A 22,048-nucleotide genomic window follows, 5' to 3' on the forward strand; every position below is an offset into this window, starting at 1 on the left:
GTTTATTTCTGTTTCATTGTTATTTCATGAGTGCAGCTCTGCACAAGTTTTGTGGTGATTAATAAATAAAAAATGATTGTCCGTTGCCATCAGCGGCAATTGTAAAGCGCAATGGAATATGCTGCGCTATATAAGAAACTGTAAATAAATAAAAAATAAATTGTCAGTGCATCCAACACTCACCGATACAATCCCACAGACCAGGTATACATACCGGAAGAATCATTATTGAATCACAAGATAACAAGTACATAATCAAATTCAAGCTTATAAAGTACTTCCATATATAAAAAATAAATAAATAAAAAAGGTATCTTGATATTTAAAAAAAAAAAAATAAAAAAAAAAAATGAACAAACCAGAATACGCAAACAAAACAAACCAGAAGTTTAAAGCTCTCACTAAAAAGATTTCTGGAGTCTGTTTTGAACGCGTAAATTCACCAAAGGAAGGGAAAAAAAATGAATACATATCATATACCCCCACTTCAAGCATCACAGTAATCTGCCAAATTAGTACTTTATAAAGCAGCGGTGTCAATCTCACGGCCCTCCATCTTTTGTGGAACTACACATCCCAGCATGCCCTGCCACATTCTATATAAATGGATTGCTAAAACTGTGGCAGGGCATGCTGGGATGTGTAGTTCCACAAAAGATATGGGGCCACAAGTTTGACAAAACTGTTGTAAAATATCCATCTTAAGTGGAAGCTCACCTGCAGACCCACAGCCCAACACACCTGGGACAATAATGACTGAGAAACACTGCAGCATTTTTAGGTTTATAGTGAGTACTATGAGAAATAGCTGCGGATATACAGGTCGTAGATGGAACAAGGCTGCTTTTGTGGAAATGGCAATGATAGAATGGTTAGAATCGTACAAAAATAACTACTAAGCATAGGAAGAGGGGATTAACCCAAAGAGCTTGCAATCTATTTCAAGCACTCAGAAGCTGCCAACACTTAATAGAAATAATCAGTTTGGTTAAGCATTGCCCAGACATTTCATGCAGACATACACAGTGTATATGGTACAGAGCCTCTGCCTGGCAGGGACCTCAGATGCCCCCATCAGCATCTGGGTACCATCTACGGCAGGGATGCTGAGACTACTTGGCTTTTAAAGTTGAGTGCAGGGTCTGTGCTGTAGAGGAGCCCAGAATCCAGGCCAGCAGCTGCCCACCCCATGCCCATCAGCAGTATTTACCTTGCTCTGTGATACCAGAGGCAGAGGAAGGAGCAGGAGAGGCAACACAAAAGTAATGACGACATCTTTCTGCTGCCAGAGCTGCCGCAATAAAGACATTGCCATGTGCAGGCACAGCAGTCCCGGGATCCAGATGGGTAAGGGATGCTCCAGGGGAGGCAGGTCTGGAGCATGCATCCAGGGAGGAGGCTGGAGCTGGGCCGGGGGACTGGAGGTGCTATGTACAGGGATGAGCCTCTCACCTCCTTCTCCTCCTCCTCAGCATGTCTGTCTGCTCGCTGCTGTGTGTGCTATGCATATCACTAGCAGGGGGAAGAATGTCCCCCCTCCCCCCACACGATGGGCCGGCATTCACTCAGTCTCAGCCAAGGGGAGAGGCGAGGGCCAGGGAGGCCTGCTCTGTACACACTGCTGCTGCTGCTGCTGCTGCCTGTCTGTCACTAACAAAGGAGCCCATCGGTGCCACGTCATAGACAGGCCCCCCAGAGGCAGCATCCTATCATGCCAGTGGATCACCCTATATTCCAGGGGCTCCCTACCTCCTCCCCACAGTACTGCCCTGCCAAGGCTGCCCACCTGAGGATGGATCAGTCACTATATATATATATATATATATATATATATATATATATATATATATATATATATATATATATATATATATATATATATATATATATTTATTATAGCACCTCAGTCACACATCCTCGCTGTGCATTCGTATTACATGATACAGGCATCTAGAACACAGGATGATCCAGAAGCTGCTATTCTAGACAACACATCTGATAGGGGGGATTTACAGTGCTATATATATATATATATATATATATATATATATATATATATATATATATATATATACATATATATATATATATTAGGCCTGTATATTGGACTTCTGGTTGACCCGCAAGGTTGCGAATTTCCCATGGGAATGCCCATGAAATAATGGGAAAAGTGGGATGCAGTTACCATCCCGGCGGTCGGGATCCCGGCGTTCAGAATCCCGACCGCCGAAATGCCGACACTTTCTCCCTCTGTGGGTGTCCACGACACCCCTGGAGGGAGAATAAATTAGTGTGCCGAGCGTAGCGAGGCACTGGGCCCGCTGTGTGGCGAGCGCAGCGAGCCCGCAAGGGGGGGCGATCCACGTCCCCCCCTTGTCGGCATTTCGGCTGTCGGGATTCCGGCGTCGGGATTCTGAACGCCGGGATCCCGACCGCCGGGATTCAATACTGAATCCGGGAAAAGTCCCCGCCCACAGTCCTGTGTGCGAGCGCCGAAGAATGCATAACAGTTTATGCGCATGCACAGTCGCATACCATCGCTCTCCTGCGTGAACACGCAGGGGAGCGCACAGACCAGAATAAGGTCCATTATGAGCAGGAAATCGTCTCCTTGATAGTTTTTTGCCAACAAATTGCACATTAAATAGAAACATTATAACACTTGGGGCCAGATGTACTAAAGGGCTAACTCAATAGCACGGGGTGAATTCAGCCCCGCTCCGATGTTTGGAGGTCTGCAGACCCCAGCAAGGAACGGCTTTGGTGAATTACACACTCGCTGGGCCGTTGGTGGGAGCGGGGCTCCTCCGTGGGGAATCCCAGCGTTTTATGGGCGTCCTCATGAAACCGCTGGGCACGCGCTGAAGCCATTGCATGGTACTGAGGGGAATTCGGAGGTGGGGGAGGGGGGGCGGGCGTTCGTCGGTGCTGCGTTTCAGCGCTCAGTAAGCAGTGATCTTTACTGCTTACTGAGCCAACGTGAATTAGGCCCCAAGCTTTAAAAAGTGATAAAGTGAAAAATAATAAATACTTTAACTGTCATTTTTCAAACCCAGCTTGTGCCATGACAGCTAGGGGCTGATTGGCTGATACCTTATCACTCTCCACTTTATCACTTTGTGCATCTGGCCCATTATGGTATACGCCCCTACATAGTGCACAATATATTTATAGGGAGAACACTATACAGCCATGTTGGATATTTAATCTACAGCGAGTCGCCATCTGTACTTTGGGGGTTATTCAGAGCTGATCGCCATTTTTCAAATTCGCAATCTGTTCAATTATCGCATGACTACGCATGCATACGGATCATAGTGGGCATGCGCAAACCAAAATAGCGCCAAAACAGCGAAAATATCTCATCGCAATCCCCTCGCAATTTGAAGGACAGGAAGCCGTAGTTTTGGGAGTGATAACCGGACAATTTCTGGGAGTGCCTGAAAAAAACGCACGTGTGCCCCCAGGCACTTTCGGGGAGGGGCTGGGATGTCAGCGCCGGCCTCGGTCAGCCTGCAGCTGTCGCAGAGTTGTGGAGGGGTCAGACATACATTTGCACAGACTGGGACAATCATTCAGTGGTGAGTTGTGGATGGATTTGCAGGTGGATCGCCAATAGTGATCCATTTCCAATTCACTGGCAGATATGCACAGGGCGGTTTTACTTTCTGTCTGGGCAGCGGCTATCTACTCACAGTCATCTGCAACTTTGCAGGTCTGAATGGGGCCCTTTGTATGCTAATACATGCTATGATTACAATACTACGCACATTGCAGGGTAACCAGACCTTATCGCAGCACACAGAAGTATTGTTTGTACACCCCTAGTTATGTTCCTGGGTCTGAACCGAATACAACTGTATCTTACTCATGACAGTGCAAAAACCCGAATCCATGCCCCCATTATCTCTCGCATTGATTACTGCAATTGTCTCCTATCTGCTCTGCCAAATTGTAGATTCTCACCAATACAATCCATCCTGAACACAGCTGTGAGGCTAATCTTCCCTAAAAGTCTTTGGGGGTCATTCAGACCTGCTCGAAGCAGGCTGAATTTGCTCCCCTGGCAGATTTTTGTGGTTTGTGTGTGCACAAATCCCCCGGAGCGTACACCATAGGTGGGTATCACTCTCACAGGGTGTTCGATCCAGGAGGGGCTTGCAGGGGCCAGATGCAGCCGGTGGTCCCTATACCGCTCAGCAGAGGATGCAGGACAGGGAGGCGCCGGGCAGTAGAGGCGCTCTACATCCCCTGCTGTCCTCCGTGGCTGCCGACTGCTGCTGCGCATGTCATACTGTATGTCAGGCAGCAGTGCTGGAGGCACAGAGCTCCCTCCCTCCTCCTAAACACCCTGGTCAGCGCTGCGGCAAGGACCAAAAAGGGTTGGGACTAACAACTGGAGGGAGCAGGGCTAAACGGATGGAGGGGGCGGGGCTATAAGGGAGCAAAAATTTTGAAAAAAGAAGCATGAGAGGATGAGTTGCCAACTTGACCTAGGTGAGTAATGTGTGAGTGTACTGCAACTGGTGGGGGCATATGTGTAGGCACAGAGGCAGAACTCTGGGAGGCAATGGAGTCATCTGCCGCCGGGCTCCTGCTCCCAAGGGGGCACCTCTTCTACCCTGCATGTTTGAATCACTTAAGTGAAAGCTGTCTATAAGGATTCTGTGGCTGACTTCTCCTCTTAACAGGACTAGAAGTCAGACTCTCGTTATTTTCAACATCGTATACATAACATATTTTTATATAAAGTGTAGGGGGAGGGCACTAATTTTTATCTTGCCTCCAGGCAACTGGAACAAACTTACGCCACTGTGTAGGCAGCACTACTAGTGTTGGCAACTGGTGTGGGCATATGTATAGGCAGCACTACTAGTGTCGGCAACTGGTGTGGGCATATGTATAGGCAGTACTACTAGTGTTGGAACTGGTGTGGGCATATGTATAGACAGCGCTACAAGTGTTGGCAACTGGTGTGGGCATATGTACAGGCAGTGCTACCAGTGTCGGCAACTGGTGTGGGCATATGTATAGTTAGCGCTACTGGTGTTCGCAACTGGTGTGGGCATATGTATAGGCAGCACTACTAGTGTTGGCAACTGGTGTGGGCATATGTACAGACAGTGCTACTCGTACCGGCAACTGGTGTGGGCATATGTATAAGCAGCGCTACTTCTGCCGGCAACTGGTGTGGGCATATGTATAGGCAGCGCTACTAGTGTCGGCAACTAGTGTGGGCATATGTATAGGCAGCGCTACTAGTGTCGGCAACTAGTGTGGGCATATGTATAAGCAGCAATACTTCTGCCGGCAACTGGTGTGGGTGTTACTTATTAGCAGCGCTATTCCTGTCGGCAGCTGGTGTGGGTGTTACTTATTAGCAGCGCTATTCCTGTCGGCAGCAGGGTATAAGCAGTGCTACTCCTGTTAGAAACTGGTGTGGGCATATCGAATTAATATTGGTTGACCCAATGACCCATACCCATTGTGTTCACTATTTGCATAGTATTGCAGTGGAAGGGGATAACAGGAGCAGATTGGTGCAACGGAAGGGCCACCAGAGTCTCACTGTTCCATGCGTCACTTCTGCCACCTCTGATCCCTGGTCTTCATCACTGACCGGAATGCTGAGAACCGCAACTGCGCAATGAATCAGTCGTCGCTGAGATCTTCAAAGCAGTTTCCGGGTTTTACTCACCACTCCGCTTCTCCTCTAAGCACCATCCATCTTCTCCAGGAGTCTCTCTTGGATTCTCCTTAATTTGGGTGCACGGTCATCTTCCGCGGTGCCTGCTCCTCCCATCCTCTGTTATCTGTTGCAGTTACTTTGGGTCTCCTCAGGTTGCTCTCTCCTGAGGTCTGCTGGTGTTCTGGTCGGTCTGTCTTGGCACTGATGCCTCCCTTCTTCAAAGGCTCCCCCTCAGGATCTGCACATGTGGGCAGCTCACCCACTCAGCACGGGGGTCCTGAAGCCTATGATGGGCTGTCTTCTGTGATGGCTCTGCTCTGGCCGTGACTTCCTCAGCGCCCACTGTAGACTGGGACCCTCAAGCCACCGCAGGGTCTGCGGACCCATTGATACTCCACTGAGCCTAACCCTAATCTTTATCCCCATCCCTGCAGCCTAACCCTCCCAGTTAGTGCCTAACCTAGGTAGGCTGCACCCTCAAAGCATGGACACACAGTGTGATTCAGGTTCGATTCAATTTTGACTATCCGATTTTGGACAACTGCACTTTAGATGTGCTTTAGATTTGGACTATCTTGTAATTTGCCCCTAGGCCAAATACATTCTACAGGCGAGATAGTAAACAGATTTGCCTGCACAGTCTATTTTTCTATGTTATACTGACTAAACAGGGGCACGCATCGGCATTGAATGCATCGAATGTGGCTGAATACTGTGCAAGTCAGCCTAACTTTCAATTCAATTTTGACATTCAAAATATATAATTCTACCCCCCACCCCATGAAAGAGGAATCCTTCTCCCCTAGGTTGGGATGCACTAACATCTGCACCCCCCCCTCTGCCAGCTACCGCATCGATACTAATCACATCCGTGGGGGGTGAGCGGGTCCTCAGCAGCTCTCCCCCTCCTCCTGCCTGACTGTTGCTGCTGCGGGGCTCCTCCTCCCTGCTTTCGGAAGGGGGAGTACGGGGCTAGGGAGGAGGAGGTCACTGGTTCGGACAGTACAGCAGGAGGCTGACTGGACACAGGTGAGGGGGGAGTAGAAGATGCACAAACAGTCATGCACAAGGCATGTGAGCAGCGCTTAATAAATTTAAACCAGTTGAATGAATAATGAAAATATTTTACTATAATAAAAACAGATATATAAACAATATAGAATAGATGCACAATACAATACACAATGTAAAATAAATGTTAAAATCACGACACAGGAAAATGGATAGATGGTAGATTGGCCCAGGGGAACACAAATGGAGAGCAATGGGGTACAATTGGTCACAGGTGCACTTTACCGGTATTTTGGGTGACCTTTTTGATCCAGGAAAGTCCACTTTTGTGATAAACGGTGTTAATCCTCACTATTGATCACGGTAATTTATGAGCCGTTTGGAGGTAGGAGTGAACCATAGGCTTCCACTATTCTACTGGTGATCTGCCCTAGTGGACTATATTGGATTATAGCCACCAGGGTGGTCCAGAATGCGGTGTCCGCCAGGAGATGGAATGTCACTGGATGGTGCTTCTGCTCACAGGGTCCTTCCCACTTGGTTGGCTGGATGGTGTTTGCCACCGGGGGACTTGTAGAGCAGTGTCCGCCACACGGATGTAGTTTGATAACAAGGGGGTACCTGGTATCCAAAAAGTCCATACTGGGCAAGATGGTACACTTTTGAGGTCCTGGGCGTGAAGTTAGGGGGTGTCCACTCAACGCGTTTCATTGCCAATTGCAGCTTTATCAAGAGTGTTTAACAGTGTCTCCGGTCTGGGTATATACTGTATACCATGGACTTGGGTGGTATCTGCAAAACAGGGGAAATGAGGGTGGCGGAGTGCAGGGTGGCGGAGGTCCGTGCGGGGCAGCGGGAGATGCGGTAAGAAGCCCATAGGCTTCTATGGGGTTTCTCTAGGCTTTGCAGGCGATACCCCTGCAGCGGTAACCCAGCATGCGGGTTTTCTTGCATACCAAAATGCAGTAAAAACCCGGGTTTTTAACGCATTTTTGTGATAGAACAACCCACCCCTGTTGCCTAAACCTAACACCTTTTTAATGCAAAAAATAAATACCAAAATAAGAGAGGTTTCTTGTTTTAGATTAGAGGTGAGGTTGTATGTCGCCCTCTAGTGTGAGTATTGTACTAGTGGAGATTGGGAAATAAGGCAGTTTGGAAGTAGATTGAGATGAGATAAAATCTCCCTGTTGTCGATGTAAAAATAATATTCTACCACTAGAGCTCTCAGACTTTACTGCGCATGGGCAAATCAGTGGGAGAATGGCGCAGCGGCAATTATTCCAGTGATTTCTTGCATCACTGCTGCTGCCGGGAACAGCGCTATGGAGTTTGAGCACTAGAGCGTTCAGACTTCACTGCACATTCGTAGGTCTTTGGAAAAATGGCCGTGTTTCCCATCAATTTCTGCAGCGCTACCATCACTGGACTCAGGAGGGTAAATGTTAAAAAAATGGGTGCAGCGTGCAGTAAGGGACATCCTTGGGCTCAGGGGTCCGTGTGCACAGCACCCATTATAAGTAAGCCCCTGATCCTGACTACCAGGATGCTGACTACATGCATCCCAACAATGGCCGCACCTTCTTATTTTCTGGCTGCACTTCCTCTTCATTTTTGGGCTGAATCTATGAGGTACTTAGTTGGCAATTTACACCTGCTCGGTCAGGTCTGAATTTGCTCCCCCGGCCAATGGTGGGGTGAATATGCATATATACAAACCCCCCAGATTGACTGCCTTTTGGTGAATTATACACTTGCCGGGGCATTCACAACATGATGGGCCGGTAGCTTTATGTATCTGGGTGTGAACCCACAGCTGTGACCGCTGTTTAGGACGACCAAAGTGAACTTTACTCTGCCTCTGTGGACCTTTCCTAAAGGATGGCTGGCACCTGCAACAACTAGGACTTTGCCTATAATAGCCATGTTTGAAGGGGCAAATTAGGTCCGCCCCAACTCCTGTGCCACCAGGTCTTAAGCAGGGACAATGTACCATGCCAAAAGGTGAAGCTGGCTAAAGGGCCTGCCTGAAGAGCAAGTAACTACCGGCACCAGGCCAACCACAGAGGGGAGAGGATAACAAATAGGAGTGACCTCGTCGCAAACTAAAGGCGACCCAGTCACAAATCCCAGAGGGAAGGTAACAGATGTGGACCAAACAGAATAGCAACTCTGTCCACAAAGTAACTGACAAACAAGTTTAAATCACCTGCAGAGAATCCAGCCCACCCCTCAAGCCTAATGAATGCACCTGCCTGGCATCTCCCATTACCCTGAAACCTGCCTGGCGGAAGTTGCCAGGCGTCCAGGTGCTGCTGGGCGGAAATGCATAAGCATCCCTGGTTGCCCAGCATCCGGCTCCAGAACGCAAATGCCGAGGAACGCATACAACGGGTGGACCATCAGGCCGGGGACTTGAGCCGCTGGAGATGATGCCCGTCCTAGCAATGCTCAGGACGGAGAGCTGACCTCACATGACCGATTTGATTGGTGGGGTTTTCGGCTGCACAGCGAGCAGCATTTGCCTGCTCACTGATAACATATGCCGCCTACCGAGCTGGTCTGAATGATGCGTATTTGGTCAATAGGCAAGGAGGTGTGTAATGCTTGCTGTCGCACTGAAGACAAAAGACAAGGGCCCTTTTTCTGGTTGATTCATTCGGATACACATTTGCTCGCAGCCGAGCGAACGGATCGCACACGGGGAGCAAAGTCACGTCTATAAGGCCACCAAAGCCGTTAATTCGGATCAACACACAAAGGGGAGTGGCGTGTGCATATGGATCTTTGCCTGTTTGCTCGGACTTGCAGCGTGTGGACGGACGGACTCAGTGACAAATGTAGGATTTTTAGAGGGGGGGGGGGGGGGGTTCAAATGTTATCCAAAATCTCCCACTCTGCAGCACATTGGAGTAAGTATGGGAGTTTGGGGGAGCAGTAACGGTCCTGAAAATTGGTCTTTTTATACAGTACAATTGATACAGTATGGAATATTTAACAGTATATATGGTCTATAGTATAGGCTGTTTCAAATAAGATAAGTGGTCAGAAAAAAGGTTAAACATATCTTAATAAATCGACAATATTGGTTTGAAGGTTAATGTGGCGCTACAATGATTTAAAGTTCGCCCTTCTGAGTATTCTGGGGTCTTTCCCTAAGGACCCCCCAATTGGAATACAAGTCTTTATAAGGGCATAGAATATGCATATACATATAAATATCTTAATAAATAAATACACACACATAATAGAATTAGTATTGCACTAATCTCACAATCTCCCACTTCGTGCAGTATTCAATGCTGGTTTTCGAAATGTGCAGCGAATCCTGTCAAGGATCCGCTGCACATTCGCAGGGTTCCCGGAGGGCTGGAGCATTCGCTGCTAATTCGCCGCAAGGAGCTGGGGGACGGCGGCAGAGAGATGGAAGCCTCCCTGCCTGCGCCGGACACTGAGGGGGTTAAGGAGGGCTTGCAGGGACACAGGGAGAGACCCCCAAGAGCTGGCAGGGGGCTGGGATCAGGAGCCGCTGCACTACTGGTCCCGATCCTGCATATTTAATGATCGGGACCAGAGTGCAGTGAATATAAGATTATGAATGAGCGTCTCCCGGCTCCCTGCTGGCTGTAGTGTAAGGTGCATTACGGTGTGTGCCGTATAGTGTAAGGTACGGTGTGTGGTGTATAGTGTGAGGAACGGTGTGTGCCGTATAGTGTAAGGAGCATTACGGTGTGTGGTGTATAGTGTAAGGTACGGTTTGTGGTGTATAGTGTGAGGGGCATTACGGGGTGTGGTGTAGTGTAAGGAGCATAACGGTATGTGGTGTATAGTGTAAGGGGCATTAAGGTGTGTGGTGTATAGTGTGAGGGGCATTACGGTGTGTGATGTATAGTGTAAGGTACGGTGTGTGGTGTATAGTGTAAGGAGCATAATGGTATGTGGTGTATAGTGTAAGGGGCATTAAGGTGTGTGGTGTATAGTGTGAGGGACATTACGGTGTGTGGTGTATAGTGTAAGGTAGGGTTTGTGGTGTATAGTGTGAGGGGCATTACAGTGTGTGGTGTAGTGTAAGGATCATAACGGTATGTGGTGTATAGTGTAAGGGGCATTAAGGTGTGTGGTATATAGTGTGAGGGGCATTACGGTGTGTGGTGTATAGTGTGAGGGGTATTACGGTGTGTGCCGTATAGTGTAAGGTGCATTGCGGTGTGTGGTGTATAGTGTAAGGGGCATTAAGGTGTGTGGTGTATAGTGTGAGGGGCATTACGTTGTGTGCCGTATAGTGTAAGGTGCATTACGGTGTGTGGTTTATAGTGTAAGGAGCATAACGGTATGTGGTGTATAGTGTAAGGGGCATTAAGGTGTGTGGTGTATAGTGTGAGGGGCATTACGGTGTGTGCCGTATAGTGTAAGGTGCATTGCGGTGTGTGGTGTATAGTGTAAGGTACGGTGTGTGGTGTATAGTGTGAGGGGCATTACGGTGTGTGCCGTATAGTGTAAGGTGCATTACGGTATGTGGTGTATAGTGTAAGGGGCATTAAGGTGTGTGGTGTATAGTGTGAGGGGCATTACGGTGTGTGCCGTATAGTGTAAGGTGCATTGCGGTGTGTGGTGTATAGTGTAAGGTACGGTGTGTGGTGTATAGTGTAAGGTGCATTACGGTGTGTGGTGTATAGTGTAAGGTACGGTGTGTGGTGTATAGTGTAAGGGGCATTACGGTGTGTGCCATATAGTGTAAGGTGCATTGCGGTGTGTGGTGTATAGTGTAAGGTACGGTGTGTGGTGTATAGTGTAAGGTGCATTGCGGTGTGTGGTGTATAGTGTAAGGTACGGTGTGTGGTGTATAGTGTAAGGTGCATTACGGTGTGTGGTGTATAGTGTAAGGTACGGTTTGTGGTGTATAGTGTAAGGGGCATTACGGTGTGTGGTGTATAGTGTAAGGAGCATAACGGTATGTGGTGTATAGTGTAAGGGGCATTAAGGTGTGTGGTATATAGTGTGAGGGGCATTGCGGTGTGTGCCGTATAGTGTAAGGTGCATTGCGGTGTGTGGTGTATAGTGTAAGGTACGGTGTGTGGTGTATAGTGTAAGGGGCATTACTATGTTAGCTGGAGGGAGCAAATGTTATGACTGGGTCTTCCGGCTGAGAGTGGGCACTAGATGACGATGTCCTCTCCAAGAGCCGCTGTTCCCTGCCAATCAGTTCTTTTTAGGCATGACCCAGGTCATAAAAAGTACCTTTCAGTACCTTATTCTCATTGACTCGTCCATCAGACGCCGCCCGCATCGCCGGCTGCCCCTTCTCGTACGCGCGTAAATGGATGATTTACATAATCAAACGCACGGAGGACCGAATCAATTTGAATAAGGTCCGTAAGCTGGACCCGGGGCCAATGCTCGTTCACAGCAAACATCTTGGGGTATTGACTTATGTCCTGCAATACTAAACACAAATAATTAGTTTGTCCATTAAGGCAGTGGTTCTCATCCTCGGTCCTCAAGGACCCCCAACAGTGCACGTTTTCCAGGTCACCCGGCAGGTGCACAGCTGCACTTAATATTCACTGACACATTTTAAAAGATCACAGGTGGAGCTAATTATGTCACTTGTGATTCTGTGTGGAGACCTGGAGAACGTGCACTGTTGGGGGTCCCTGAGAACCGAAGTTGAGAACCACTGCATTAAGGTACACATTATCCTCAGTTGTGAAAGGGTTAAGGTGATGTTATAATTGTGATCATGATTATCAGCCTCTGCCCCGGGGCAATCTCAAGAAGGAAATGTGTTACTGATAAATCACCTTTCAGGTGTGCACAGAACTGTGATTTCACAATGCCTATTGTTCCACTGTATACTGTTTACATTTTCTACATTTGCTAACAGTTATTTGCATAGGACATACTGTACATATTCCACAGCACTATAACCCTTTGGGTGCCAACATCTCTGTGATAGATGTTCAAAATATCCGCTAAAAATGCCGGCGCCGCTCACATTTGTTATATAAATTCAAATTAAAAAAAGTGTAAAAAAATTAAATAAAAGATGATATTTCCTATATAAGGTAACATTACAGATCATTATGATGAATAAAAAGGTACCTGTGTATTATCCGGGCGCCCACTAAGCAAATAGCTTAGTGCCCTATTCTACGTAGTGAGATCGCATTGCATGCAATTTTGCATGCGATGCGATGGTACTAGTTCATTTTCACTGCACCCCTGGCCGCGGATCGCATCGCACGCAAATCGCGATAAGCGTGCAATGCGATTTAGCATACCCCCCGCTATCCACATTGATGCGATGCAATGCGATTTAGCACACCCCCACTTGCCACGTCACCCCGAAGCGTGCTCGCCACACTTTATAGAATCGTCTCCACGCCGAAATGGATAGTGGGGGTATGAAAAAAGTCGGGAGGACACGTTCCACGTCCCGTCGCGGGGCTCGCATGCGATGCAATTGCATGCAATGCGATGTGTATGCCGGCGTACGTAGGCAAATTGGGCACCCTGATAATGCGCAAGTTCCAATAAAATGTTTGCTTGGCAACTTTCCACCTATTTCAACAAATTCCCTTGGCCCTCAAAGGGTTAATGACTGTCTAACCTAGAAATAAGGGGGATATTTATTAAAGCTTACAGATAGATACAGTGGGTGAAATGTAATGGGATGAGAAATTCAGAAAGTGAAACTGACCCTGGTGCCTAAACAGGGCCGGCGCCACCACTAGGCAGCTCTAGGCATTTGCCTAGGGCGCCGGCACCTGGAGGGCGGCAGTTCGCCCCTCACCCCCAGCATGGAGGGTTAGCGAACTGTGGTACCTGTGTAAAAAACGGGTTGGGATCATTTGGTCTATTGCATTATGGTCGAAAGTCATTAGGTCGAATCCATTAGGTCGACATGCTAAAAGGTCGACATGACTCTAGGTCGACATGGGAAAAGGTCGACATGATTCTAGGTCGAAAGGTCATTAGTTCGACAGGTCATTAGTTCGACAAGGTCATTAGTTCGACATTGTCTATGTCGACATTCACAAGGTCGACATGGGGTTTTTCACTGTTTTTTTACCTGAATGTCAACACAGTCGACATGGACACAGTTTAAAGTGCACTGCATCCCCTCGCATCGCTCGCTGCGCTCGCGATGCGTCGGGCACGGTGCCTTGCTACGCTCGGCACACTATTTTATTCTCCCACCACGCCCTAGTGCAGTGGTTCCCAACCTGGGGTACTAGTACCCCTGGGGGTACTCTGCAGACCAGTTGGGGGTACTTGAAAATAATATTGGTAATGGCGGACGATGAAAAGGTCTTTTGATGGCTGAAGAAGACCCATTGCCATAGAGAAAAACCATGTTGTGTCATATGCCTGACCAGCAATCCACTGGGAGCTTCCCATGCTGCCCTCAGACATCAGCAGTCATCTGCCCAGCACTGACAAAGGTGGAGGAAGCAGCATCATTAATCCTACCGGTGTTAGCGGGAATCCTGGATAATACACAACCAGTGTCTAGACACAGAAGGGCATGATTCCTTGCTGTATACTACTCCTCCGCTCCTCCTTAACATAAGGACATGCATAAGATCCACATACCGCTAAGTACTGTCCATATTTCAGAATGAGAGGAGGGGGTACTTATCAATGAAAAGCCTAATCAAGGGGTACGGGAGAGAAAAAAGGTTGGGAACCACTGCCCTAGTGGATGGTAGGGCATGAAATACCGCCTGTCGGCACATGTTGGCTCAAAAAACAGTGAAAAACTCCATGTCGACCTTGTGAATGTCGACATAGACAATGTCGAACTAATGACCTTGTCGAACTAATGACCTGTCGAACTAATGACCTTTCGAACTAGAATCATGTCGACCTTTTCCCATGTCGACCTAGAGTCATGTCGACCTTTTAGCATGTCGACCTAATGGATTCGACCTAATGACTGTCGACCATAATGCAGTAGACCAAATGACCGCATCCCGTAAAAAACTTGCGTCCCCGGCGTCCCTGCAGTGCTGGTGCGTGCAGGGGTGTCCGTGCCGCCGGGGGAACCTGCGGCGCTGTTATTTTGTACAAGCTGGCCGTGGCCGGCAGGGTCCCTACAGTGAATAGAAAATAACTAGCGCTATGCGCGCGGCGGCGCGGGAAGCACTAGTTATTTTCTATTCACTGTAGGGACATCCCTGCACGCACCAGCACTCAGCAGGGACGCCGGGGACGCAAGTTTTTTACACAGGTACCACCCCACCCCACCCCCCGGCACCGGGGCGCCCCCACCCCGACTCGCCTGGGGCGCTCCGGTGCCTTGCACCAGCCCTGTGCCTAAACCTTACCCCCTTCCCTCGCAGCCTAACCCTAAGCTTCCCCTCCCTGCAGCCTAACTCTAAGGGGTATGTTCAATGCGTTTTAGCGAGCTATGACGGCGGCAGTGCCGATTGCTCGCCATCATAGCTCACAGGTCAGTATTCAGCTGACCCCCCCTTCACTCGCCGTTTCCACCTCGCTGGTTCGTTTCAGGGAGGTGGAAACGGCGAGTGCGACCGTCAAAACGGAGAGGCTCGCTGCTATACATAGCAGGCTCGCTGCATATGCGGCAAACCTCACTGTTCTGGGGAATCCTCGATGTGAGAGGATGGCGAGGATTTCCCCCAGAACATAGAATTGGGCGAGCAGCCGGCGAGGGGGTTAGACGGCGAGGATGGCTTGTTTTTGGCGATCCAATCCGAAAACAAGCCATCCTCGCCGAATAAACCCGGTCCGCGGTGGCATTGAATGCCGCTCTATGTGTATACTTACAGATGTATAAACTTCCAGTGGCGGAACTTGGGGGTGGTAAGCCCAGGTGCAAAAAAACAAAAAACATTTGGACCCCCTCCTCCACATCATTCCAAGTTCACAAGATCCAACACACCAGTGAGTGACAGGAGGAGGCAGAGTGTGACAGGGAAAACAGTGGGTGACAGGAAGAGGCTGAGAGGGGCAGCAGTGGGGCCCTTAGTCCTCAGGGGCCCCGGTGCAACACCAATTGTAGTTATGGACTTATATAACCTGAACATAATAATTAATTAATTTGTTTTTCCAATACTATTATTCTTAATATAGTCATCATTAGTAATAATACCATCAAACCAGAAGTGCCTGTCCTGATTGTACTGGATAAATACCTTTCCTGTGCCTCAGCTGTAGATCAAGACAAGACAGGTGCCTGGCCCTGTGTTAGCTTATGTCATCCATACCCACCTCTTCCAGGCGGAGTTACCTGCGACAGGACTTCCTGCTGTAAATGTACATACTGGGAGTCTGCCTCCCCCAATAGCACAGGCTCTGTAACAGCGTTACATATACAGACTCCCATAGGCCAGCCTGGGCTTCCGCTGCGGACCCCTCATTACAGTACAGTGTACTCCTGGGACCTCTTCACCGCTCAGGGACTGTAACACCAGAACCAAGGACTGTGACCCATTAGACCACAAGTTTGCAGGGACTGATGAATCTAATCAACAATGGTTATCTCGCTCCGACTTTAAGGTAAGTCCTTTCATATGTCGTGTATTGTAAGATATTGGAATATCTATCACTGGGGCGGAAAGCAACGTATAGAACCTTACTCTGACATGTTTCATTGGTTCACTGTTAATGTCCTGTGTTTGTAGAATGCATATAATCGCGGGTCTGGGTCACTGGTTCCACCCATTTTATGTCGACATGCATTCGGTCGACCAGGCCTAAGGTCGACACCTGAAATAGGTCGACATGGGTAAAGTTGACAGGGTCGGAAGGTTGACACAAGCATTAGGTCGACAATGGTACGGTCGACAGTCCAAAGGTTGATGTGATTTTTTTCACGTTTTTGTCACAAATGTCGACAAAGTCGACATGAACATCCTCTAAGTGTACAGCAATCCCCTTGCATGGCTCGCTGCACTCAGCATGCGTCGGGCACGGTGACTCACTGCACTTGGCACACTGTTTTATTATCCCACCACACTGTAGTGGATGGTAGGACATGAAATACCGCCTGTCGGCACATGTCGGCTAAAAAAAAAACATGAAAAACTTATGTCGACTGTTTGACTGTCAATCTACCCATTTTCGACCTAATGCTTGTGTCAACCTTTTGGCCAGTTGACCTTACCCATGTTGACTTATTTCAGGTGTCGACCTTCACTAAATAATTAAATAAGGTCGACCTAATGGCCGTATACCATAAGTGGGGCATTTTCTGTTACTTGGTATCAAGAGATAGACAGCTGCCAGAGCTCTGCCGCAGCTATGGGACTACAGTTACCAGCATGCCCTTTGAGTACCTGTGATACCACTGTTGGAGAACAGCAGCCCAGCTACCTGTGGGAACTGACCTCTCTCATTTTGGGTCAGATGTACTAAGCTTCAAAAACTGATAACGTGGTGAGAGATAAGCAGCCAGCCAATCAGCTTCTGATTTAGGTATGAGCTGATTGGCCGGTCCGTTCTCACTCTCCACTCTATAGTAGATCTGGCCCCTTATCAGACAGTCACAATCACATGACACTTGCCATTGTGTGCATGCAGATATTGCTACACCACAGTACAGCCGGCGGTTCTGGTCACAGAGAGCAGTGTATGATACAATCACCGCAGTGTGAATCCACTAGGTCTGCAGTGAATGAGATGGGCGGGTGGCAGAACTGTTGGTTCATTTCCAGAATTTGGAGTATTGCTCAATAATGTCTCTTGCTTACCCATAATGCCTTGCTACAAGGTGTGTTGCTTGAGTAAAAAAGTGCCATTAATGATTGTTGCTCATACCAGTGATGGCTAACCATGACACTCTAGCTTTTGTTGAACTACACAGCCCAGCATGCCCTGCAACAGTTTTAGCGTGGCCAAATAGTAACACTGATGCAGGGCATGCTGGGCTGTGTAGTATAACAACAGCTGGAGTGTCCAGGTGTTATACAGCAGGGATGGGGAACCTTTGGCCCTCCAGCTGTTGTTAAACTACACATCCCAGCATGCCCTGCTACAATTTTACTATTTGGCCTGTTGAAGGGCAAGCTGGGATGTGTAGTTCAACAACAGCTGGAGGGCCAAAGGTTCCCCATCCCTACAATTGGGAATGCTAAAACTATTGCAAGGCATGCTGGGATGTGTAGTTTAACAACAGCTGGAAGGGCAAAGGTTCCCCATCCCTGCATTAAATAATGCTAAAACTATTGCAAGGCATGCTGGGATGTGTAGTTCAACAACAGCTGGAGGGGCAAACATTTCCCATCCCTGCTATACAGCCTCCATGTGCTCAGACAGAACATGCCTGTTAAGCTATATACGGCTTCTCTAACCTTGTGTGTGAATTCTGACCCCCAGACAAATAAATGGGATTTATTCATATGTTTTAGTTCTGTCCATTCGGACAGACAGCACAGAGAGAGGGGTATGGGCAAAAACCGGAATCGGACAGTACCCCGGACCAGACAGGCTTCATTCATTTATTTCTGTCATACTGGAGCTTTTAGTGTCCGGTTTGGGGGTTGTCCTGCACAGGGGTGTCCTGTCCTGGGGGGCTGCCTGTGACAGCCCCTGCCTGTCCAGTTCCGGTTTTTACTTAGTCCCGACAGAGAGTGCACACCTCCCAACATTGATTGCAGTGGAGGAGGGACATTGGGCACAAGGGCGTAACTACCATAGGTACAGGGGGTACAGCTGTTATGGGGCCCAGAGCTGAAAGGGGCCCATCTTTACTGTCTAAGTAATATGTTTTACATACATTTATCACCATCAGTTGCTAAATAGGGGGCCTGTACAAAGTTTTGCTATGGGGCTTACGAATATCAAGTTACGCCCCTGATTGGGCAAGTGCCTAATTAATGGGCATGGTCTCCCAACCAGGGGGATATGTCCGTGGCAGTCCCAAGAGCAGACACATCGCCCACGTTTTGGGGGGTGGCCTACCAATATGGGGGTGTGGCCTATCCCATGAGGCCATGCCCCCCTAACAGAGCCAATGACATGTATGTCAGATTGACCTCCTAGGTTCAATGTAAATAACTCTGATTTCAGAAAATAGCCAATACGGTATGAGTCTTGGGCGACCTCTATAGGATCCCAGGCTATTTTCTGAATGAGATACGGTCACTAGGTCTACAACAACTCAGTCGACATGACTGAAGGTCGACATGACTGAAGGTCGAAATGGGGTTAGGTCGACTCTGTCATTATGTCAACAGGGTCATTAGGTTGACATGGGGAAGGTTGGCAGTCACAAGATGACATGGGGTTTTTCACTTTTTTGGAGCCGACATGTGCCGAAATTCCCTACGGGGCAGTGGGAGAATAAAATAGTGTGCCGAGCGCAGCGAGGCACCGTGCCTGAAGCATGGCGAATGCAGCGAGCCATGCGAGGGGATGCGGGGCACTTTTCTGGTGTCCATGTCGACTGTGTCGACATTTGGGACAAGAAAAAAGTGAAAATTCCCATCTCGACCTCCACCATTTCGTCCTAATGGCCCTGTCGACCTACCTGAGCCCATGTCGACCTTCAGTCATGTCGACCTAGTGGTGTCGACCTAATGCTGTCTATCCAATGATCCATACACACACACATACACATATATATCCATAGTAATTGGCAGATGATTAGCCGTGATGTTGCCTGTAGTAACCAATCGGGTTCTAGCTATTATTTCCCCTTTCAATTCTACAAAATGATTCTGATTGGTTGCTATGGGCTACATGACTGCATATGTGTTGTAGAAGCTGTAGTAATACCCCTTTCACATTGCAGCTGTAACACGGTATATTGCCGTTTTTTTAGTGCTTTAAAACGTTTCCAGCTGCAATGTGAAAGCTACATTGTCAATTTACCGGTTACAGAAAACCGGCATTTTGACACGTGTTAAAAGGAGGATCCTACACGGTTTGGAGCCGTTTCACCTGCAGTGTGAACAGTTTAGAAACGGTATTTGCTATACATGATAACCACACTTGATCCCCGCCCACAAGCAGGAAAAAAAACATTTAAAATGACATTGTATGGCTTTCTATGGGTGAAACGGGTTGAATCTGAAAGGTACAAAACGGTATTTAAACTGCAATATACCTTTACATCATGCAATATGAAAGGGGTTTAACTGGCTTTTGACCAGTTTTAAGACACGTTTAGAAAATCGGGTTGAAAGCAGGTTTTTGCAATGTGAAAGCAGTATAAATGTTCCCAGCTGCTCCTATAGACAATAGAAATTCCAGGTATGCTTATAGACAAGGTATAGCAGCCACACCAATGCAGTACATTTGTAAAATGCTAGATGGCGCTGTCCATTAAAGGAATACACAGATCACAGAGCAATTCCAGTCAGCAACTCATTAATTATACACTGTATACACATTAAACACTGTACAGTATAAGTAGTTGTGTCCTGAACACCACCATATGTATGTATCAATGGGAAGATTGGAATACCTTGGAAAAAGATTTGGGGCCAGATGCACTAAGCTTCAAAAGTGATAAAATGGAGAGTGATAAACCACCAACCAATCAGCTCCTGTCTGACATTTTTCAAACCCAGTCTGTGACATGGCAGGTAGGAGCTGATTGGCTGGCTGTTTATCACTCTCCATTTTATCACTTTTGAAGCTTAGCACATCTGGCCCTTAGAGAGAGATACCAACCAATCCATGTCTGTCATTTTACAGGGTATGTTTAAAAAAATTACAGACTCTGATTGGTTGGTACTTTTATCTCTCTCCAAATGATGATACATCTCAGATGTTTTAACATGATGACATACAATATTAGGTAACAATGGGAATGAGGTGTTATGCAAGTTAATTGGTAAATCATAGTAGTAAAGGTTAAAAATAAGTCAGTCGGAGCTGGCAGCCTGTTCGTTCGCCACACCCTAAATGACCTCTCTGACCTCTTATGCTATTTAAAGGGTTATGTGTGTGCCCTGATGAAAGCCAGTAGTATATACAGGGCCATACATAAAACGCTGGTGTTTTGCCCCCCCCCCCCCCCCCCAAACGCCTGATGCCTGTCAATCTGAATCAGGCCCATAATCCCCACAGTAGTGCCCCTTATCTACATAATGCCCTTAGTAGTGCCCCTTATGCATGTAATGCCCACAATAGTTTCCTTTTATACACATATCTGTCTCTGTCACTCCAGCAGCTCCATGCCCTGTGCCCCTCCAGCAGCTTCCCCTCCTATGTCCCACCAGCCCCCTCTCACCTTGGGGCACATTTATCATGTTCGCATTTAGAATGCGATCTGGGCAAAATATTACCGCCCAGGATCGCATTGTAAAATGCGATCATATAGGGGGAACGTATCAATTTTAAGGGCACAGGGACAGAGCTCCGAAAGGAGCCCGTTCCCTTGCGAAGCCCTAACCCGGAAGCCGGGGGGTCAGCGCATGCGCGGTTATGCGCTGACTCCCACCGACTCCTCTTACCTCTGCTCGGGCAGTGCGATGTGTAGCTATAGGCAGGGCCGGTGCAAGGCACCGGAGCGCCCCAGGCAAGTCGGGGTGGGGGCGCCCCGGTGCCGGGGGGGTGGGGGGGGGTAGTACCTGTGAAAAAATGTGCAGTCCGTGCCCCGGAGGAACCAGCGACGCTGTTATCGTGTGTAAGCAGTGCTGGTGCGTGCAGTCCGTGCCGCCGGGGGAACCAGCGGCGCTGTTATCGTGTGTAAGCAGTGCTGGTGCGTGCAGTCCGTGCCGCCGGGGGAACCGGCGGCACTGTTCTCCCTTAGTACCCGGTGCCTTAGTACCTGTGAAAAAACGTGCAGTCTGTGCCGCCGGGGGAACCAGCGGCGCTGTTATCGTGTGCTATTGTAAGCTGGCCGCGGCCGGCGGGGTCCCTACAGTGAATAGAAAATAACTAGCGCTTCCCGCGCTAGTTATTTTCTATTCACTGTAGGGACCCCGCCGGCCGCGGCCAGCTTACACACGATAACAGCGCCGCTGGTTCCCCCGGCGGCACGGACTGCACGCACCAGCACTCAGCAGGGACGCCGGGGTACCGTTCGCTAATGCTGGGGGTGAGGGGTGAGGGCGAACTGCCGCCCTCCAGGTGCCGGCGCCCTAGGCAAATGCCTAGAGCTGCCTAGTGGTGGCGCCGGCCCTGGCTATAGGCTACAATGGGCTATCACCATATCAGAATGGCGATAACCCAGGGGTGCGAAGCCGGGCTGCCCGATGTTAATACATCGGGCAACTTCGCATCCCCCATAGAAACCTATGGGGGATGCGGCCGGCGGCACTGCAGGGAGGATCGCAGAAAGAATCGGAGATTCCTGCTGCAGTCCCCCTATGATACATTTAGGGGATACTTAATATTTGCGGCTAAACCCCGAAAATGTGTGTTTTCGGG

At 48.5% G+C, this 22,048-nt stretch overlaps 2 protein-coding genes and 1 long non-coding RNA gene across 3 annotated transcripts in view; 2 read left to right on the top strand and 1 right to left on the bottom strand.

Moving 5' to 3' along the window:
- The window catches only part of LOC146045463 (solute carrier family 13 member 1-like), a 44,421-nt gene extending 42,774 nt beyond the window's left edge, over positions 1-1,647 (bottom strand). The window contains exon 1 of the mRNA XM_083164296.1: positions 1,211-1,647. Coding sequence (XP_083020422.1) covers positions 1,211-1,387 — 177 coding nt within the window. The 5' untranslated portion in view covers positions 1,388-1,647. The remainder of the gene's footprint in view (positions 1-1,210) is intronic.
- The window catches only part of LOC146045472 (uncharacterized), a 365,523-nt gene that overhangs the window by 121,913 nt on the left and 221,562 nt on the right, over positions 1-22,048 (top strand). The gene's annotated exons all lie outside the window — the stretch shown is intronic.
- Positions 15,907-22,048, top strand: part of PRRG4 (proline rich and Gla domain 4) — a 36,015-nt gene continuing 29,873 nt past the window's right edge. The window contains exon 1 of the mRNA XM_083165506.1: positions 15,907-16,225. Coding sequence (XP_083021632.1) covers positions 16,185-16,225 — 41 coding nt within the window. The 5' untranslated portion in view covers positions 15,907-16,184. The remainder of the gene's footprint in view (positions 16,226-22,048) is intronic.

Source organism: Crinia signifera, chromosome 11 (genome assembly GCF_055691185.1).
Source record: "Crinia signifera chromosome 11, ASM5569118v1, whole genome shotgun sequence".
Taxonomy (NCBI): Eukaryota; Metazoa; Chordata; class Amphibia; order Anura; family Myobatrachidae; genus Crinia; species Crinia signifera.